The sequence below is a fragment of the Carex rostrata genome, chromosome 19, assembly GCF_964058835.1.
Source record: "Carex rostrata chromosome 19, lpCarRost1.2, whole genome shotgun sequence".
In the NCBI taxonomy this organism is placed as follows: Eukaryota; Viridiplantae; Streptophyta; class Magnoliopsida; order Poales; family Cyperaceae; genus Carex; species Carex rostrata.
Window position 1 is genome coordinate 4,843,247 of NC_135936.1, and position 19,013 is coordinate 4,862,259.

General features: G+C 32.1%; 1 protein-coding gene and 1 long non-coding RNA gene across 2 annotated transcripts; both read left to right on the plus strand.

Moving 5' to 3' along the window:
• Positions 1–7,065: 7,065 nt before the first annotated feature.
• On the plus strand, positions 7,066–8,134 carry LOC144571698 (heavy metal-associated isoprenylated plant protein 28-like). Its single transcript, XM_078321060.1, has 3 exons — positions 7,066–7,185; positions 7,262–7,337; positions 7,495–8,134. Exons 1-3 carry the CDS (start codon positions 7,180–7,182, stop codon positions 7,848–7,850), a joined length of 438 nt encoding a protein of 145 aa, XP_078177186.1. The 5' UTR covers positions 7,066–7,179; the 3' UTR covers positions 7,851–8,134.
• A 5,053-nt stretch (positions 8,135–13,187) lies between these two features.
• On the plus strand, positions 13,188–16,840 carry LOC144571498 (uncharacterized). Its single transcript, XR_013517526.1, has 2 exons — positions 13,188–13,342; positions 16,577–16,840. It is a non-coding gene; the product is annotated as an uncharacterized LOC144571498 (long non-coding RNA).
• Positions 16,841–19,013: the final 2,173 nt, after the last annotated feature.

Below are 19,013 nucleotides of genomic sequence, written 5' to 3' on the forward strand. Positions count from 1 at the left end.
TATAAAAGTCATTCTGTCATAATATTCATATTTTTTTTTAATAATTCAATCTTCTGGAAGAAGATTTGAAGAACAATTCTAAAATTTTGATCTTCCCGAAGAAGTTTCAACAAATATTAAGAAGATTTTAACAAATTTTCCTGAAGAAAATTTAAATAAAATTAATGTGATGTTCATATATATATATATTTTTTAAATCTTTCTGAAGAAGATTTCTAGAAATATTTAGAGTATATTTCTTGTCTTGTTATGGTTGAACAAAATAAAATTCCACCAGAAGTGGAAAATAATATGATGGACAAACTATTATATATGGACGTGGTAATGAAGAAAAGACACATTATTGTGGAAAAATAAATGAACAAAAAGAATTACAACTAGAAGTGGAAAAATAATGAACAAAAAGAATGAGAAAAATGACAGAATAGCAAACAAGATAATTTATGATGGTAAAGCTCATTAGTCACGTACCTGTCGTACGTCGACGGACCTGTCATATGCAAAATATATTGCTGACATATATCAAACATCACTAAAAAAAATTAGAAGTGAAATGTTTAAAATAGATTAATCTTAATTATTGTTGAAGTGATATTTATTACGTTTCTTTTTATATACAAGTCTAACTATATTGTTGGAGAGTTATTTTTTTATTTATATTTTTTCATTGAGGAATGATTTTTTTTTTATTTGTCAATAATGAAGATATATGTTTCGCCGACAGTGCAACAACTCATATCATCCTTAAAAATATAATTTTTTTTTTTATTTAGTAATACAAGAAGCTAATGTTGGCACTATTGCCGGTAGTACAAAATTGATTGAAGGCTCCGGAAGAGCAACCTTCTTGTTACATGGAGGAACACAAATTTATATTGATGATGCATTATATCCTTTTAAGTATCATATTGAGACAACCAATGAAGAAAATATTGAATATCTTTATATTACTAGCATAATATCAGATAAAAATGCATATTGAAAAAAAAAATGTCTATGTTTTCCTCCGGCTTGTACTACACATATATTAGTACAATTGAAACACATGTTATTGTAAACCAGAAATTTACATACAAGAATATATTTATAGTTTGGCATGACCGGTTGGACCATTCCGGATCAATAGTGATGCGAAAAATAATAGATAATTATTATGAACATTCATCAAAGAACTAGAAGATTCTTTAATTTGATGAATTTTTTCTTTGTGTTGGTTTTATTTCTAGAACGTATACAATATGATATTTGTGGAACATTATATCCAACATGTGAACCATTTGAAAATATTATGATTTTAATTGATGCATCAACAAGATGGTCACATGTATGTTTATTATCAAATCGCAACCTGGCGTTTGCGAAATTACTTGCTCAATAGATTTGATTAAAGATCATAATTTTATGATTATTCAATTATGAAAATACGTCTAGACAATATCGAAATTAATGTTGAACATCCTGTAGATGTTCGTATATAAAAAGAAGATATGATATTTTACATACAACAAAATTAATTTGCATCATGCCAACTAGCTATTATAAAGCTTCCCCTTATAATTGGTTTTTGGTCACATACCTAATATTTCTCATATAAGAATTTTTGAATGTGCGGTATATGTTATAATTGCTCCACCACAATGCACTAAAATGAGATATCAAAGAAAGTTGAGAATTTATATTGAATTTGAATCTCCATATATAATAGAGTATCTAGAACCATTGATGGGAGATTAATTAATGACTAATTTTGCCGGTTGTGATTTTGATGAATAAAAATTTCCAACTTTAGGGGGAGAAAACTATCAGCTGAAAAAAAAATATTAGTATGAATTATCATTGTCTTATTTTGATTCTCGTACTAAAGAATGTGAACTAAATGTTCAAAAGATAATTAATTTGCAAAGGTTAGTGAATCAATTGCCAGACACATTCACAAACTCAAAGAACGTGACCAAATCACATGTACCAGCTGCTAATGCTCCAATTAAAGTCGGTGTCCCTGTTGGACAGACTAATTATAACACGCATGAAGCGTGGAAAAACAATCGGTTCCAAAGATTAAAAATATAAAAATCCTCCAAAAAGAAAAGGAGCAAATAATGAAAATGGTCAAGTCGAGGATATGATAATTTCAGATAAAACTCCAGAAGAGAATAAAATTATAAGTAATATTGGAGTTCCAGCAGAAACTCAGGTATCTGAAATTTATGAAAATAATGAGATCTCGATAAATTATATCATGGATGAAATAAGATGGAATCGAGATGAAATTGATATCAATAATATTTTTGTTTAATATAGCGCTAAACATAATAAATATTGAGGATCATGACTAGAAGTCTATTAAAGAATGTCGACAAAGAAATGATTGGCCAAAATAGAAAGGTGCAGTTGAGGTAGAGTTAAACTCTCTTGAAAAATGAGAAGTTTTTGGACCTGTAGTCCTTGTACCTCAAGGTATAAAACCAGTAGGATATAAATGAATATTTATGAGAAAATAAAATGAGAAAGGTGAAATTTTGAGATATACTCATATGTGGTGGATGCAACAACTTTTTGATATATAATTAGTCTGGCAGTTCATCAAGGACTTAATTTGCACCTAATGGATATTGTTACAGCCTATTAAAATGGCTCGCTTGATAATGATATTTATATGAAAATCTCTAAAGGATTTAAGATGCTTGAAGCATGTAATTTAGGTTCTCGAGAACATTATTCAGTTAAATTGAATAAATTTGTATATCGATTAAAGCAATATGGACGCATATGCTATAATCATTTAAGTGAATATTTATTGAAACATGGCTATAAGAATCATACGACCTGTCCATGTATTTTCATGAAAAGATATAGAAATGATTTTATTATAAATGCAGTTTATGTTGACGATCTAAGTATCATTGGAACTCCTGAAGAGCTTCCAAAAGAATAAATTATTTAAATGAAGAATTTGAGATGAAAGATCTTGGAAGAACAAAATTTTGCATTGGATTGCAAATTGAACATTTAAAAATGATATTTTTTATGCATCAAGAAAATTATATTGCAAGAGTGCTGAAATAATTTTATAAGGATAAATAACATTCATTAAGCACTCCGATGGTTGTAAGATCATTATATGTGAATAAAGATCATTTAGACCTCGAGAAAATGATGAAGAACTATTTGGTCCTGAAGTACCATATCTTAGTGCAATATGAGCACTTATCTTGATGGGCATACAATACATGATATATCATTTATAGTAAATTTATTAGCAAGATATAGTTCTTCTCTCACGCGAAGATATTGACATATAAATAAACATATATTTCGCTACCTATGAGAAAATTTAGCAATACACAAAAGCAAGTCAAGTATGTGTTTGGTTAAGATCTGTGATTCAACACATTCGTCAGACATGTAGATTGTCTTTTAGAGAAATGATCCCGAAGATCATATATGAATATAATATTATATGTATTGCTCAATGAAAGGAATGATACATTAAAGGAGATAGAACAAAACATATTTCACCAAAATTCTTTTTCACATATGATCTCGAAAAGAATAATGTTATTAATGTTCAGCAAATCCATTCAAGTGAAAAATCCAGCAGATTTATTCACTAAGGCACACCCTATTGGAATATTCGAAAAACTAGTTCGTAATATTGGAGTTCGCCGACTTAAAGATCTTGATTGATGCTGTCACGAGGGGGAGTTAATATGCACTATATTTTCCTTAACCATGGTTTTTCCCACTGGGTTTTCCTGGTAAGGATGTAGCTGCGTATTTAGAAGAATATTGTACTCTTTTTCTTTCACTAGGTTTTTATCCCATAGGGTTTTTCCTAGTAAGGTTTTAATGAGGCATATTCTTATATAATTGACATCCAAGGGGGAGTGTTATGAATAAATATTAAATGTGTGGATGTCATTCATATTGTAACTCTCATATTAACCCTCAATTTATTTCCCCACTACTCCATGCATATTGATGCCCACTACTATTGGAATTCATTTCTCCATTTATTATTTGTTTGGTTTTCATTTACAATTTGTAGCCTATAAATAGAGGCATTGTAATATTGTATTGTATATGCATGAGAAATGTATGAATAAAGAGATTGTCATCTTTTCCTCTCTATTTTGTTTATGCTTGTTCATCTTTATTTTATAACACTAACCACACTTCTAATATATCTCCTTAATAATGGCCTTTATCTTGGGCAACTCAACAGGATTCATTAAGTTAACATAATCTGGTGTAATTTGTCTTCCCAATCAAGTTTGCTTGCTTAAAAGAGAGGCAATATATTCTGATAGGTTAAAATTAAAATATATACCCATCAAATCAAGTGGTATTTACTATGATTTCTTTCAACCAATTACTAAATTTAGCGCATAAGTAGTTCCATAGACTGGAATTTATTTCATTAAATTCCTTTTCTAATAGCGTCATCAGTTGGATGGCTTGGACAAAACAAGCAGTTATTTTTATTGAAATTTCTCTTTCAATGTTAAGTGAAATTGATCCAAACTTTCAATTGGACAGTCAGTAGGACTTGTAAAAGAAAGCAAGTTTAATGAGTGAGCAAGCAGTGAAAGCTGCTGGAGGATAAACTGTTTTACTCGAGTTTTTTTTATAAACCATAATTAGAAAAAAAGTTTTTTATGAAACCAATATGATTATTATTATTTTTTTACAAAAATTATAAGAACTGAAATGATATTTCGGTTCCATTTTTTTAGATCGAAATGGAATTTCGGTCTAACTGTTTTCACAGATTTCGAGAAAAAAAATACGTTAAAAATGTGTAAAAATACCTGGGACCGAAATAACATTTCGGTTTTTATGTTTTTTAAAAAAAAAAATAATCATGTTGGTTTCATAAATTTTTTTTTTAATTATGGTTTATAAAAAAAATTTCGTTTTACTCGATCAAAGATGGACCACTGGTCCTATAGTACAATAAAAGTATATTCGTTGTTTAACCGAAATTTTTATCCATAAGCTACAAAAAAAAGTTTGAAAATTCAAACATAATCCCAAATTTTCAAAATCTCGGATTGTGATACCGCTGTCATTTGTCAGAGGTACCGCTTTATTTTTTCAAATTTCTCAAACAAAATTAAAAATATATTTGGAGCTTTAATTTTTTTGTTGACTTTGTAATTTTTTTTTTATAATATTGATACTAATTTTAGAATGTTTATATTGTAATATAAAATTTATTGATTAATAATTAACGGACCATAAAATCAGAAACTCCAACTGAAGTTTTGAGACCTCGTCATGTCTCATATTTTATATTTTCGTTTTCAAAGTTCAAACTGTTGATTCTAACTGCTTAACATAATATTAAAATATGTTTGGAGACCAAATTTTATAATTTTTGAAAAAAAAACATTCCTATTTTTTAGATAGGTAAAAATTCATTGTTTTTTAATGTTTTGGAAACTAATTTTGTACCTATCTTAAAAAATTGTAAAAAAAAATTTCAAAAATTATAAAATTTAATCCCCAAACAAATATTAGTATGAATATCATGCTGAGTGGTTCGGATAAACAGTTTGAACTTTAAAAACAAAGATATAAAATATAAGATATAATTGTGTTATGAAAAACATGAGATATTGAAACTCTCCTCGTATGAATTCTGACTTCTAGAACACAATGGAAGTAGGTGAACTAGTTTAGTTTTCATTAAAAAAAAAATTAGAAATCAATGTAGATCAGTTATGAAAGTCCGATCCGAATTGAAAGGTCTAAATTGTATGGTTCAAAAATTCCCTGCTATTACTATTAATTATCTACTTGGCCTTAGATAACCTCAAAATTGTTTTAGTTCTTAGATAACCTCAAAACTATCCTGCTGCATTCTAGATGTTTTAGTCCTTAGATAACCTCAAAACTGAATTCTAATGTTTTGCTTCTTAATGTGCCGCGGCACTATTTCTGCTGTAATCCTTTAGTCAGTGGTGCTTTAGATATCATCTGACTACTTCACAGTTGGAATGATCTTTAGACTAAAGTTTGGTCTTTATTTTTTGCAAATGGAACTCTATATTGTAGGACTATTGGTTTCTATTGAAACAGGTGGCATTAATGCCACTATTATAAAAAAAAAATTATCTACTTGGCCTCCAAGTTGAGGGAAGCAACTAGTTGGGGCACGGAAATAAATCTGCTACGATCTCAAGGGAATTGTAGGGTCCTACTATTCTAAATCCAACCTTTTATTTTTTTGATCTGTACGAATCTCTATAAAAATTGTTTTTGTGCACGAATCTCAAAACAAATGAAAGGTTGAATTTAGAATCATAGGACCTTACAATCCCCTTAGGATCGTAGCAGATTTATTTCCAGTGGGGCACACACACCCGTGTTGATGCAATGCAAATTGCGTCATGGTGGTGCTTTTTTTTCTAATATAATTGGTGACTGTCAAATATAATATATTTATATTTTTCTTGCACTTGGTGAGTTAAAAAATTTTTAATTTGCCCTTATCATCTACCGATACACACCGAAACAATTTAAATACTCGTTGGATTTTTAGTTTGATTTGCATATGAAGTGGGCAGAAGGTTCCTTTAATGAAGATGAGCAAAAATATGATTTTCAAAATGGTTTGCTTACGTAATTGTAGATTCTTTCAATCTGTCAAAATAATAATAATAATAAAAGTCCTTAACGGCTTTAACTTAATGTAATATTATTTTCTTTCTTTTTTTCAGAAAAGACCAGCTGTCATCATTTAATTATATATTAAAATTAATAAAGAGTTTATATATACAAGGAAAATTGCTTTAGTCAATAAGTTTCTGCTTTCGACAAAAAAATAAAAGAACAATTAAGCATGATTAATTGAGAAAATCATAGCAACTGATATATATCATCTCCTGAAGGTGCATTTTGTTGTAAAGAATTTACATGTACTTGAACAGTTGGAAAATACAAAACTATTGAGGATATAACTGCAAAACATTTTCTTGTAATTATTTTGTTGACCGCATTGACCTAGGCCCAAATATTTAATTAGTTTCTTCTCCGACTTTTAAATTTCCACTACTAGATTCCGTATCTTCCTTTGTGTATATATATATATGTATTAGTTCCAATAATCATTCCTTGCTAGAGTGACTCACTCACAAAGTAACTGAAAAAAGAATAGAGAGAGCAGGATTCCCCATGACTGTAATCCTTTCTAACTTTTTTGTGTCACAAAATTTATTTCTCTAGTTATGATCTAAATTTCATGATTGACATGCAGGCTATCGAAGTTTCGGTGAGTGTTGATTGCGCAGAATGCGAGAGCAAAATAAGGAAATCCCTGCTAAAGCTGAAAGGTATGTGCAGTGTTAATTAAGTTGATATATTTGATTTCAGTACCAGAGATGGGCTGTAAACTGGTAATTAATTATAAGGGTCCCCTTTTCACCTGACTTACATATACTGTTTGTTTTACTCAACTGAAAATTGCAAAAAAATTCTCATTAATTACAGGAGTACAGCAAGTGGATGTAGATAGAAGAAATCAGAAGGTGAGGGTAACAGGATCGATTGATCAGAAAAAGATCCTGAAGACCGTTAGGAAATGTGGGAAGAGGGCTGTGCTGTGCCTATATCCCACCAACCCAGCGCAACATCCTCACCACCCTGAGTACTATTACCAGTACCATTCCGTACCAGCGCACCGCAAGGTGATCAATGGCGAGCTGAACTCGTACAATTATCGTGTGCATGGATATGACAACTATCAGTTGCCTGGGTACAACCATGGTGTGGCACCCACACTAGTCAGCGACAGGACTCGCTATCTCTTCAGTGATGATAACCCTAACGCCTGCTCAGTTATGTAAACATTTATGTACAATTAAAATTAGTAATATTTGTACATATATATGTTTGTTTCTGTTAGTCGGCGACAGGACTCGCTCTCTCTTCAGTGATGATAAACCTAACGCCTGCTCAGTTATGTAAACATTTATGTACAATTAAAATTAGTAATATTTGTACATATATATGTTTGTTTCTGTTAGTTAAAGAAATTGTGGCGTATGCTTGGTGGGTTGCTGTATTAATGTAATTATATCTAGTTGAATAGTCTCCCAAAACATTGTAAAAGGTTGATTTTAATTGGTACAAGTTTTTGTGACTTCTACTCTTAAAGCGACGTTTAATATTTTTAAGAGGGAGAGCCACGGTCATGACAAGGACAAGTCAACCGAATGACTTCTGAAAGTCTGGCTTTTGCAATATATTTTTACACGTGTAGCAACCAATTATTTGTGTAAATAAAAGGGGGAAAATGAAAAGTTCAAAAACAACCCATGACCTCGGCCCTTGGGCCCCGGATAAGCCCAATATAGCGATTTCAAGCCCAGTCCTGTAGGGTCCAACAAAACTGCTCTTTTATTCTATTTTTGATAGCTTTCTTTATCCAATTAGTGTTTTCCATAATTCCATTTCATTATCCAATTGTTATTTTGGTAATCACAATCCACTTAGAAAGTTAAAATTATAGATGTCTGATTTTGCCTCTCTTTTTTAATCAAAATCTTTGTTATATTTGAGTTTTAATGAGGTTATCCCACAACAAAAGTAGAATTAAATTCGAATTCATGCTTAAAGAATTAAATTCGAATTCATGCTTAAAGAATTAATGTTTAATTGTCTTAATTCATAAATAGAGATTAATGAGACTTAATCTAACGCTAAAGGTGTCTTAAGGTACATACATAGATTAAAATTCCGGACAAAAATGAGTCTAAAAGAGATGATTTTAATCGGATCTAAGAAATTCATGTTTGGAAGAATTAAACTGTTAAAGGAAGACAATAAGGTCTAGGACTAGGAGAAGCATTGTAGAATGACAATACAAGTAGGATTAAATCTTAATCCGTGCTAAGGAGCTTATGATTAGTTGTCTTAATTCATGGTCTGGGTGCCTTAAGATTCGGACAGACTTAATCTAGGGGTATGTGTGCCTTAAGATCTGGACAAGAGATTAAAGTTCGGGCAAAAATAAGCTAAAGGAGGGTTCTTAATCCTCATAAAGGAATTAATGTTCGAAAATATTAAGCGACCAAAAAAGCTACCATGACTATATGACATGCCCTTCGTTGGGAAGGAAATTATGAAATTTAGAAACTATCATAACTAGATCCAGTAGAGCACGTCATTTAGTCATATGGTTGGATGAGGTGCTAGAAATTGAAGATTCAGACATGCTAGAGTTAGCCCTATCTCTCAGGTAGCTTGAGAGGTCCATCCTTGCATATTCATGTTCTTCCTCTGAATCTTGTATTTTCATGTTGGTTGTTCATGTTAGTCTATTAGCTGTTAGGTTTTATTTTAGCACTATATTTTGGATGTTTTGTATGAACTGTTTCATAATGAAATAGATGGATATTTTGCCACTTTGGCAAAAAAAAAATGAAGATTTAACTAATATTTAACTATATATTAATTAAGATGTTATCTTTCACTTGTAGGTTGGATTGTTCGAAATTTAGTATGCACTAAAATGATTTAAGAACTTCGATCTTCATCCATGCTAAAAGGAAAATAGTATGAAGGAACGTACAAATTATAACTCATATAGATGCATAATTAAAAATGACAAGAAAATAAGAACTTAATGTACTTTGTGTAAGAGGTCTAAGATTCGAATTTTTTTTTTTTTTTTTTGTAGAAATCAAAAGTTGAGCAGTTTTGTATTTTTTTATTTTGGAAAAATAGGCATGAATGCTCTTCCATTATATAAAAGAACCATACAAGAAGTAGAGTGACAGATCTTAAAACAACAAAAAGAACCTACCCAAGAGAAGACCTATTGCCTGAATAGGACTCAGCAACATCTGCGACATTCCAACTAGATACACTTCAAGATTGATATCAAGAAGTAATATCACGATTGTGTTAGTTTGTAATAATCTAGAAGTTAATAATACGATAAATTATCATATATGTTTTGTTCATGAATTGGATGATTAATAAACTATTATTTTGTTGCCTTGAGTATTATTGCATTTATGAATCATTTCGAGTCAATGACTGGAATTGTGAGACTTTATAATATAGATGATATATATTATTAAAAGTCTCTAACCGGGGTAATTAGCAGGAACACTAATTAACCGCTACAAGGTTAGTATGTATATTAAAAGATGGTTAAGTTTTACAAACCACTGACAAGAGATGTCATTTTAATCACATAGATACATGTTCCAGGAACATGATATTTGACAGACCCCGAATGAAACATTAAATAGAATTGTGTTTGTGTCATTAATGCTTTCATTCAGTGTTAAGTTCTATAGTATGAGGTATTTATATTTCCTACTAAGATATGTGTATGTGTGATTGTTACCTAACGCTATCCGTAAAAAGTAGCTATAACGGTAGCTCTTCGATATACATCGCTTATGCTGAGAAAGTGATGGTTTACCAAAAGTACTATTGTTCCTCGTATTTCTATACGAGTTATAGCATCACTGGGCCCCTTGGTAGAGTAAGATTATCTGCTAGCAGTTTGATTACAAGAGTAATCATATTTGATAATCTGCTCAAGATCAAGAAAAAATTAAGTTAGGAAGGATGACACACACCTACCTTGAAACTGATCTGATAGCTATGAGATAGAAGAACTGACACGAGTAAAATAGTTTACTGGATCATGGTATTGTACAGTACAGTATCATCTGTGTAATTGGATGGTCATAGTGCATTCTGCCAGGTGCCTCCTATGATTATAGACGTTAGAACAGTTTTAATTATATTTACCAACATAACACATATTCTATTGGGTAAGTGATATAATTAAATTATAAATGTCATGTAAAAATGGCAAAGCAAAAACAAAAGGTTAATTTATAAACGTACTCGATACGTTATATAAAAGTTACCGAAACAACAACCGCAATAAATATAATTTTTCAGAATAATTATATGGATGTTAATTGAATTCGGGCCACATGACATGTCATCATCCTTATCCACATGACATGTCATCATTCTTATCCACTGAGGGCATTTTGGTAACTTGGCAACTGCCACAAATGCCTATAAATAAGGGTGGAGGGGTAGAGAGAGAAACCACTAATTCACTCGTATCGTTTCGTGTCGAATCGAATCAGTATTTTCTCTCTTTCTCGGTTTCTCTTCCAAACAGTGTTTCAGGTTAGAAAAGGAAGTTATACGTAATCCACATATAATCTTGCGGGTTGTTGGGAAGTATATTTGTGCGATCGGTGAATAGTATTTTCTTGAATTTCATGGTATTTCAGTTTTGCTTATTAGTGAATTTGAATAACTGCAGATTCGTGTTTACATGTTTTCATCTTCTCTCGGTGAATAATGTTTTTACAGAATCCCGCGGTTTATGGTATTTCTGACAAAAGAAATAAACTGCTCTCTGGTTAGTCCTAGTGGATAACCGATAGAGGCATCAGACGTCTAGTGCTCCAAAACAAGTCATTCCCTGAGTCGCTCTTCTCGCTCGGTCTGCATTCCAATATGAATTTGGAAATGAGGTATAAATGTTATATTAATTTATTTAATTGTTAAATAGATTTAATTTTTAGAAATCAATCATGGAGTAGATCTGAAAAATGATTAAATTGGGTTTTGATGCCAAATGAATACTGAAGATGGACTGCCTTGGAAAGTTTCCTGACATACCCCGTTTAATCCTTGACTTAAGTTAGAAGTAAAATTTTTATTTTACGGTCTTTCTGCAGCTTAAGCCTCCATGGGTTTTGGCACCCCCGAAACCCAACAGTGTTAGTCCAGTGTATATTCTGGTACGGTGTTGATCTGTTTTTACCAGTACTTGAACTGACAGGGACCAATTTGTAATTTAAGGAAAAATTGGGGTTGAATGTGAAAAAATGTAGGCCTTTGTGGCATTATTTAAAATCTAAGTGGCCAAGGTGAAAAGTTTATGTTTTGGGCTTGGCCCTTTTGGTTGGTTGGTTTGGCTGAAAATTGGTTAGGGCTTAGGCCCTTTTATAAAATGGCATTTGGGCTTTGGGGTTCAACCGGGCCTATTTTCTAATTTATTAATAAACTAGAACAAGGCTTGGACCTTGGTATTTATGGGCTTGACAGAATTTTAAAAGGATGAATTTATTATGGTACTTGGGTTTTCCCAAATGGCGTAATTATCGGATAGAAACGTGGCTTTTAAAAGTTTAAGTTTTATAAGGAATCGAATTAAAATCGGATGCTTATGTAAACTTAAACTAGCGCGGGAAATGATTATACCATCCAGGGTCTTGATGCCTCGATGATAGCTCGTAACATAATTTGAGCAGATACTAAAATAACCCGATTGGACACCTGTATAATCCTGAAACAAACCAAACTAAAACATCCCAACACATTTAAAATAAAATAAAAGTTTCATAATAAGTTTTTAAATTAAAATATTTCTTTTAAACATTTTCGAACTTGTACGAAAACTCGTTGCTAATTAATAAATGACAATTAGTTAGCAACGAAAAATATTTATTTTTGATTTAGATCCGAAACGATTAATTACACATAGAATTAGATTAGTTATAAAATAACGAACTGCTCGACTTAAAACTAATTAGAAAAACACGTAAAATAGGTAAACATTTCTTTTCTAAAATTTTGTAAAATCAATTTACGTATCTAAATTATAATATAACTAAAAGCATATTATAATACTTATTAGTTTAGTAATAATTACATAATTTATGAATTTTTATAAGAATAGTAATATTAGGAATTTTTAATAATAAATTAACTTTCGAAACTGCAATTTGACCGGTTAGAATAATTATAGTTAAGTTAGAATAAATCAAATAGCTAAGTAATTAGGATATATTAAATAGGTAAGAACACGTACAAAATTTCTGTGACTCACGAATAATAATTTTGCAAATATTTCGACATTAGAATTTTTACAAGCAATTTATCTTCAAATTAAATTATTAAAACTATAAATTATTTAGAATTAAAATTAGGATAATTTAAATCAAAGTGAATGATCAATATCTGATAAACTTATAAATTAAGATTAATGCTAAGTTCGATGACATGAAAGTAAATAATTAATATCTGACTAACCGGTTCAGTCAGACTGACTGAATCAGTAATCTTTATAAAACTGAAATAATCGAGAATTTAACTTCCACATTAACTAGGGCGAGGGTGAGAATAATTTAACGTAGATTTTAATTAGTTTAAATTACGTAATTTTAGATCAGCAGATCCCGTACGAGTTCGATCATTGGACTGATCTGACTGACCCGCAGCTCGGAGCATACGCGGAGCCCGCTGATTTCGCTGAGGGTTAGCCACAAAGTCTCCAGCCCTACAGGTGTGGGATATCTGAATTATTTTCTTCTGTGGGCGTACTCTTACCAAGTCGATCCATCTGACCTGACATCTGCACCTTATTTTTAAGTAGTTGCATTAAAACTATAGAGCATGTTTATCCTTTCTGCACTGTAGGTTGAAATTGCATAAATCCTAAAAAACCCAAATTTATTGTATTTTAGAAGTAGAGTGATGAGTATTTTTGATATACGGAATTGTGCTTGGATTATACTCTTTTTTCCTTTAAATTTATTATCCTTAATACCCAAAGAAAGGTTTGTTGCAAGCGCACAACCAATCAATGTAGTACTTAGGGTGTCGAACTACAGAGAGTATGGTAAATACATAGCTTAAACTTTAACAATTAATTTCAGAAAATAAAAGAAAATAAAGTGCAAATAAAGTAAACTGGGGGGTTTGTTTTAATTAATCATAAGTTTGGGTTCAATACCCAAGAGAAAGGATTTTAAACAATAATTGAATGTAAAATAAAGAAAAGAAAAGTTGGTTTGCTTTCAAGTTGAGGAGATCTAGGGGTATTCGGTCTACAATCCCTTAATAATTCTATCTATTCGGTATTGCTTAAATTCATGTATGATTTGATGATGTTTCTAACCTAATATGTCATTTAGGGTCACTTTCGTGAATTAATAGCGTGCCTAAGTAATTTGGACTTCACAGTTACGTCCTTCACCCTAGCTGCCTAGACCATAAGCTCTTGTTAGTCTCTCATCTTCTCGAATATTGGTACTTCACAGTTACGTCCTTCATACCAATATCCGATTCAATTTGAGATGTCCTAATTAAGGATTGATTTCACAGTTACATCCTTCGCCAAGGCCCTAACCTTAATTTCTGTAGTTCCGGCTTAGATTACAAATTGGTTAGATCCTAATCCAAACCTAGGATATTTGCGTTCATAATTTGGTACTCTCATCTCGTCCTAACTACTATGGTTCTTTCGAATCCAAGACAAGACTACATCGATTTCAAATACCAACTATGTAGTTAACACAAATGATAAATCACAGAAATTAACAATCAAATACCACAAAACAATCATAATAAAAACAAATATCCGAATAAAATAGAATTAAACAAGTTCATGTATTGACCTAAACCCCCTAGAAATAGAATAAAGAAATGATTACACCCTTTATCAAATTAAAAATCTCAATCTTGGAAAGATCTTCTCCTTCTCTTTCCTAGAAAAGCTTCTGGAACTCCGAGAATTGTTGCATATTTGTCACTGTATTTTATGGAAATAGACATGCACCAAGGGTGAGAGAGAGAGATGAGAGTTGTGTGTCTTGAATGGGAATGAACCCCCCTTTTATAGCAAAAGACCATGCCCAATCAAAAAGCATAATTGTGGGGTTAGTGGATGCTATCTTTGGATTGTTTCCCATACTGCCATGTCCAAGTTTGGCTGTAAAAACGCGTCCCTGGTGCACCAAAAATAGAAAAACTGTCAAACCGTGTAATTCTGCCTATTTGCAAGTCCAGTGCGTCCGCACTGACTCCAAGTTTCCTTTTTTAGATACTCAGGTTGTAGATCTCTCGTTAGCTTTCCAAAAAGTGGTCATACGCCCAAAACGGAGTTACGAGTCAAAAGTTATGGCTATTTTAAGTTCAGGCTCCAATTCTGCGTTCTACTACAGTGTGGCCAGGCCACCCGCACTGGCTGCTACAGTGCATCCGCACTGCGCTCAGATTTTTTCTGTGCGACCAGAGTGCGGTTGCATCAAGATCCGTGCATCCGCACTGATTTTGATGCATAGCTTATTATATCTTTTTAAAATTGGCGTGTATTCAGAAATCTATCTAAGTACTTAGTGCGGCCGTATCGCAAACCATGCGTCCACACTGAGCATTTTTCTTCATTTTTTGCAAATTAAAACCAAACAAGCGCAGTAACTTGATCCTAGGTGTATTCTATTCACTTTATATTCAAAATACAAGATATTTGGTGTTATTTCGTGAAAAAAATCTGATCAAATATGTATATAATTTAGGCCTATCATAGAGTAGTTAAATAATATTATATATACTATTGGAATATTAGGTTATTAGTTTGTCTTCTTTTCGTAGAAGACAATATATTATTATTATTTTACGTGCATACGCATGCATTGGTGAGAGCTGAGCAGGGCCGAGTGACTTCGTTCCGTCTTGGTGTCACTTGGCAAGGGGCGGCCCGACAACCACTGAGCCGAGGATCACTTGATTCTCGGATGGCCTTAGAATTTATATTATATGTATAAACTTTGATTATATATCCTTTTCGATTCATTTTACCATTACGTGCGGGCTGGGTACAAGCCCTGAGGCACGAATGATTCGGGATTTATTCATTTCCTACATTAGGAGCTACTTTGCCTAGAAAAGAAGTTTCAAAGGTCCAATGCGGGCCTTATGGAATGATGTGTGGTGCATAAGACCGGCAAGCCTTGATGCACGTGGCCGAATGCGAGCCCCTGATCCTATTGGTCTGGCCGGACGGTAGAGTTCTCTTCTGCTCATGAGGGAAGATATTAACAATTTTACGACTTGAATTGTATGATTTCTCCTATTTTATATGTTTGGGTGATGAATCGTTAGGCAAGATGACACACCGAATTTTGATATAACCATCAGCTAGTGTGCTACTATCCTAAGGGCAATGCTCGATTTCACTTAGGCAACGTGTATTATTGTTCCACTGATCGCAGTCCTTGGATTATATTATTTGGATCTTTTGGTCCTATTGGCATGGCACGGGGTGATATTTACTTAATTCGTATTATTATTATTATTATTATTATTATTATTATTATTATTATTATTATTATTATTATTATTATTATTATTATTATTATTATTATTATTATTATTATTATTATTATTATTATTATTATTATTATTATTATTATTATTATTATTATTATATTTGGGGCACACAGTGCTAGGAGTACTGGATTCCGACTTGATTTCTATCCGATATTGTATTTTGACTTTGGATTTATTTTGCATGTTGGTATAATAGATTAACCGCATCATGACATCATTTAAAAGTATTGTAGATTCTATTAGATATTGATATAGGTTCACACTTATGCATATTTTGAATTATATTCATAACTGAACGCGTTTTATAAATAAAAGTGCTTTACCATTGAGGATCCCTGAGGGGATAATTCTGGGTCACATATTAGGCGATTAGTCGCTCACCCACAAGTTGTTTCGTGAGTTTTAGGTATAGCATCTGGCGATCCGTAGCAGGAGTTGTCAGGAGCTGTCCCCGATGTCCACACCGCTTGATTAGCTATAGTTAGGTTTTTGATTTGGTTTACGAGTCCTGCATTTCTTGTGCTATATATACGGGCTCGATAGATCATGTATCCCCTTTAATTAGATGATGTTATTTTGGATCCGAGACGGATCGTATTGTATGATATGTATGTTTATTTATTTGCTATGTGACTGATGCTTGATACTTTATATTATTATGCTTCCGCTGTTGTTTGATTTATTATTTTGTTTATCTTAGCCTTGCTTGCTTAATGAGTAATTAAACACGAGGCGAGGTTGATCATACCTTAATCCATAATTCTTGGTTTGAGGTGTGACAGTAAGATTATCTGCTAGCGGTATAATTACAAGAGTAATTATATTTGATAATCTGCTCAAGATCAAGAAAAAAATTAAGTTTGAAAGAATTAACACAAGTAAAATAGTTTACTGGATCGTGATATTATACATGACATCATCATCTGTGTAATTGGATGGTCATGATGCGTTCTGCCAGATGCCTCTCATGATTATAAAAGTTAAAACAGTTTTTAATTCTATTTACTAACATAACACAAATCCTATCGGGTCACACCGTATAGGAGCTACTTGGAGAATCTTATTGATTAATTATAAATTGATTATGATTAATAATAAGATGGTTATAATTAATTATACGTGATATAATAATTAAATTATAAATGTCATGTAAAAATGACAAAGCAAAAACAAAAGGTTAATTTATAAACGTACAAGGTACGTTGTATAAAAGTTACCGAAACAACAACCGCAAGAAATATAATTGTTTAGAATAATTATATGGATGTTAATTGAATTTGGGCCAAGGGCATTTTGGTCTTTTCACTTTCAAACCTCATTACTATTCATGGGGTATTTTGGTAATCAAGTAACCGACCCTATGGCCTATATAAAGGCATGGGGTGTAGAGAGAGAAACCACTAATTCACTTGTATCGTTTTGTGTCGAATCGAATCGGTATTTTATCTCTTTCTCAGTTTTCTTCTGCGAATAATGTTTCGGTTAGAAACGAAAGTTATACGTAATCCATGTATAATATTTCGGATTGTTGAGAAGTTTATTTGCGGGATCAGTGAATAGTGTTTTCCCAAATTTTGCGGTATTTCAGTTTTGCTTATTAGTAAATCTGAATAATTGCAAGTTTGTGTTTATGTGTTTTCGTATTTTCTCGGTAAATAGTGTTTTTGCTATATCCCGTGATTTATGGTATTTTTGGTAAAAGAAATAAACCGCTCTCCGGTTAGTCCCGGTGGATAACCGATAGAGGCATCGGACATCTGATGCTTCGAATCGAGTCATTCCCTGAGTCGCTCTTCTCGCTCGGTCTGCATTCCAATTAGAATTTGGAAACAAGGTATAAATGTTATATTAATCTATTTAATTGGTAAGTAGATTAAAGTTAGAAATCAATCAAGGAGTAGATCTGTGAAGAATTAAAATGGTCCTTGCAATGAAAGACTTGTGGGGGAACTCACCTTTGGTCTTTCTGGCATATCCCTTTTAATTCACGGCTTGAGTCAGAAGTAAAAAAAAAATGTTTTACGGTTTTTCCTCAGCTTAGGCCTAAACGGGTTTTGGCACCCCTGAAACCCAACAGGTTGCAGTCACAAAAACATCACTGACCCCGTAGGCAAAACTCAAGTACAACCAAACCTAAAAACCTAAAACAAATATATCTCATAATAGCAAGCAATCATGTGCCATAGAGTCAGATTAGTTCAAGCAAAGACACTAACAAATGCTCCAACAAATGAAGGGAAGAACCCATTTATTACAATTCAAGTCATCAAAGCAACAAAACATGACAAAAAAAAAAAAAACCATGCATGCATTTAGTGAAGCACATATGGCTGACCACCTATAATTGGACTGGAGGTCTTTAGTTGGTCATCAATATTGGAACCCATGGATTGGTACTAGCAGAAAACTCAATAGCAGGCAAGGGAGATAAAGACTGAAGAGGCACCATGTCTAAATCCTCAGGGATCCAAGTGTGTGCAAAGTCTTTCATATGCCTTTTTGTATTTCTTGACCAATAATCTAACAAAGAGCAAGTTAGTATAAGCATATTTCCAACTGTAGGGACATGTTTATTATCAAAACATATTGTATTTCTTGTTTTCCAAATACACCAGCATAGGGCACTAAGAACCATTAACATGGCCTCCCTTCGTTTGAGAGGCAAGGACATAACTAAATGTTGAATATTATCTAAAGAAGTCCAATCTCTATAGAAAAGTTGAGCAGTTTAATTTTCAACCTTTACTAAAAAAAAGTAGCAAGGAAATATTGTACTTGTTCAAACCATGTCTTTATAATTGATTAAAGAGTGTGGCTAGTATAATGGTGAATCCAAACCATTC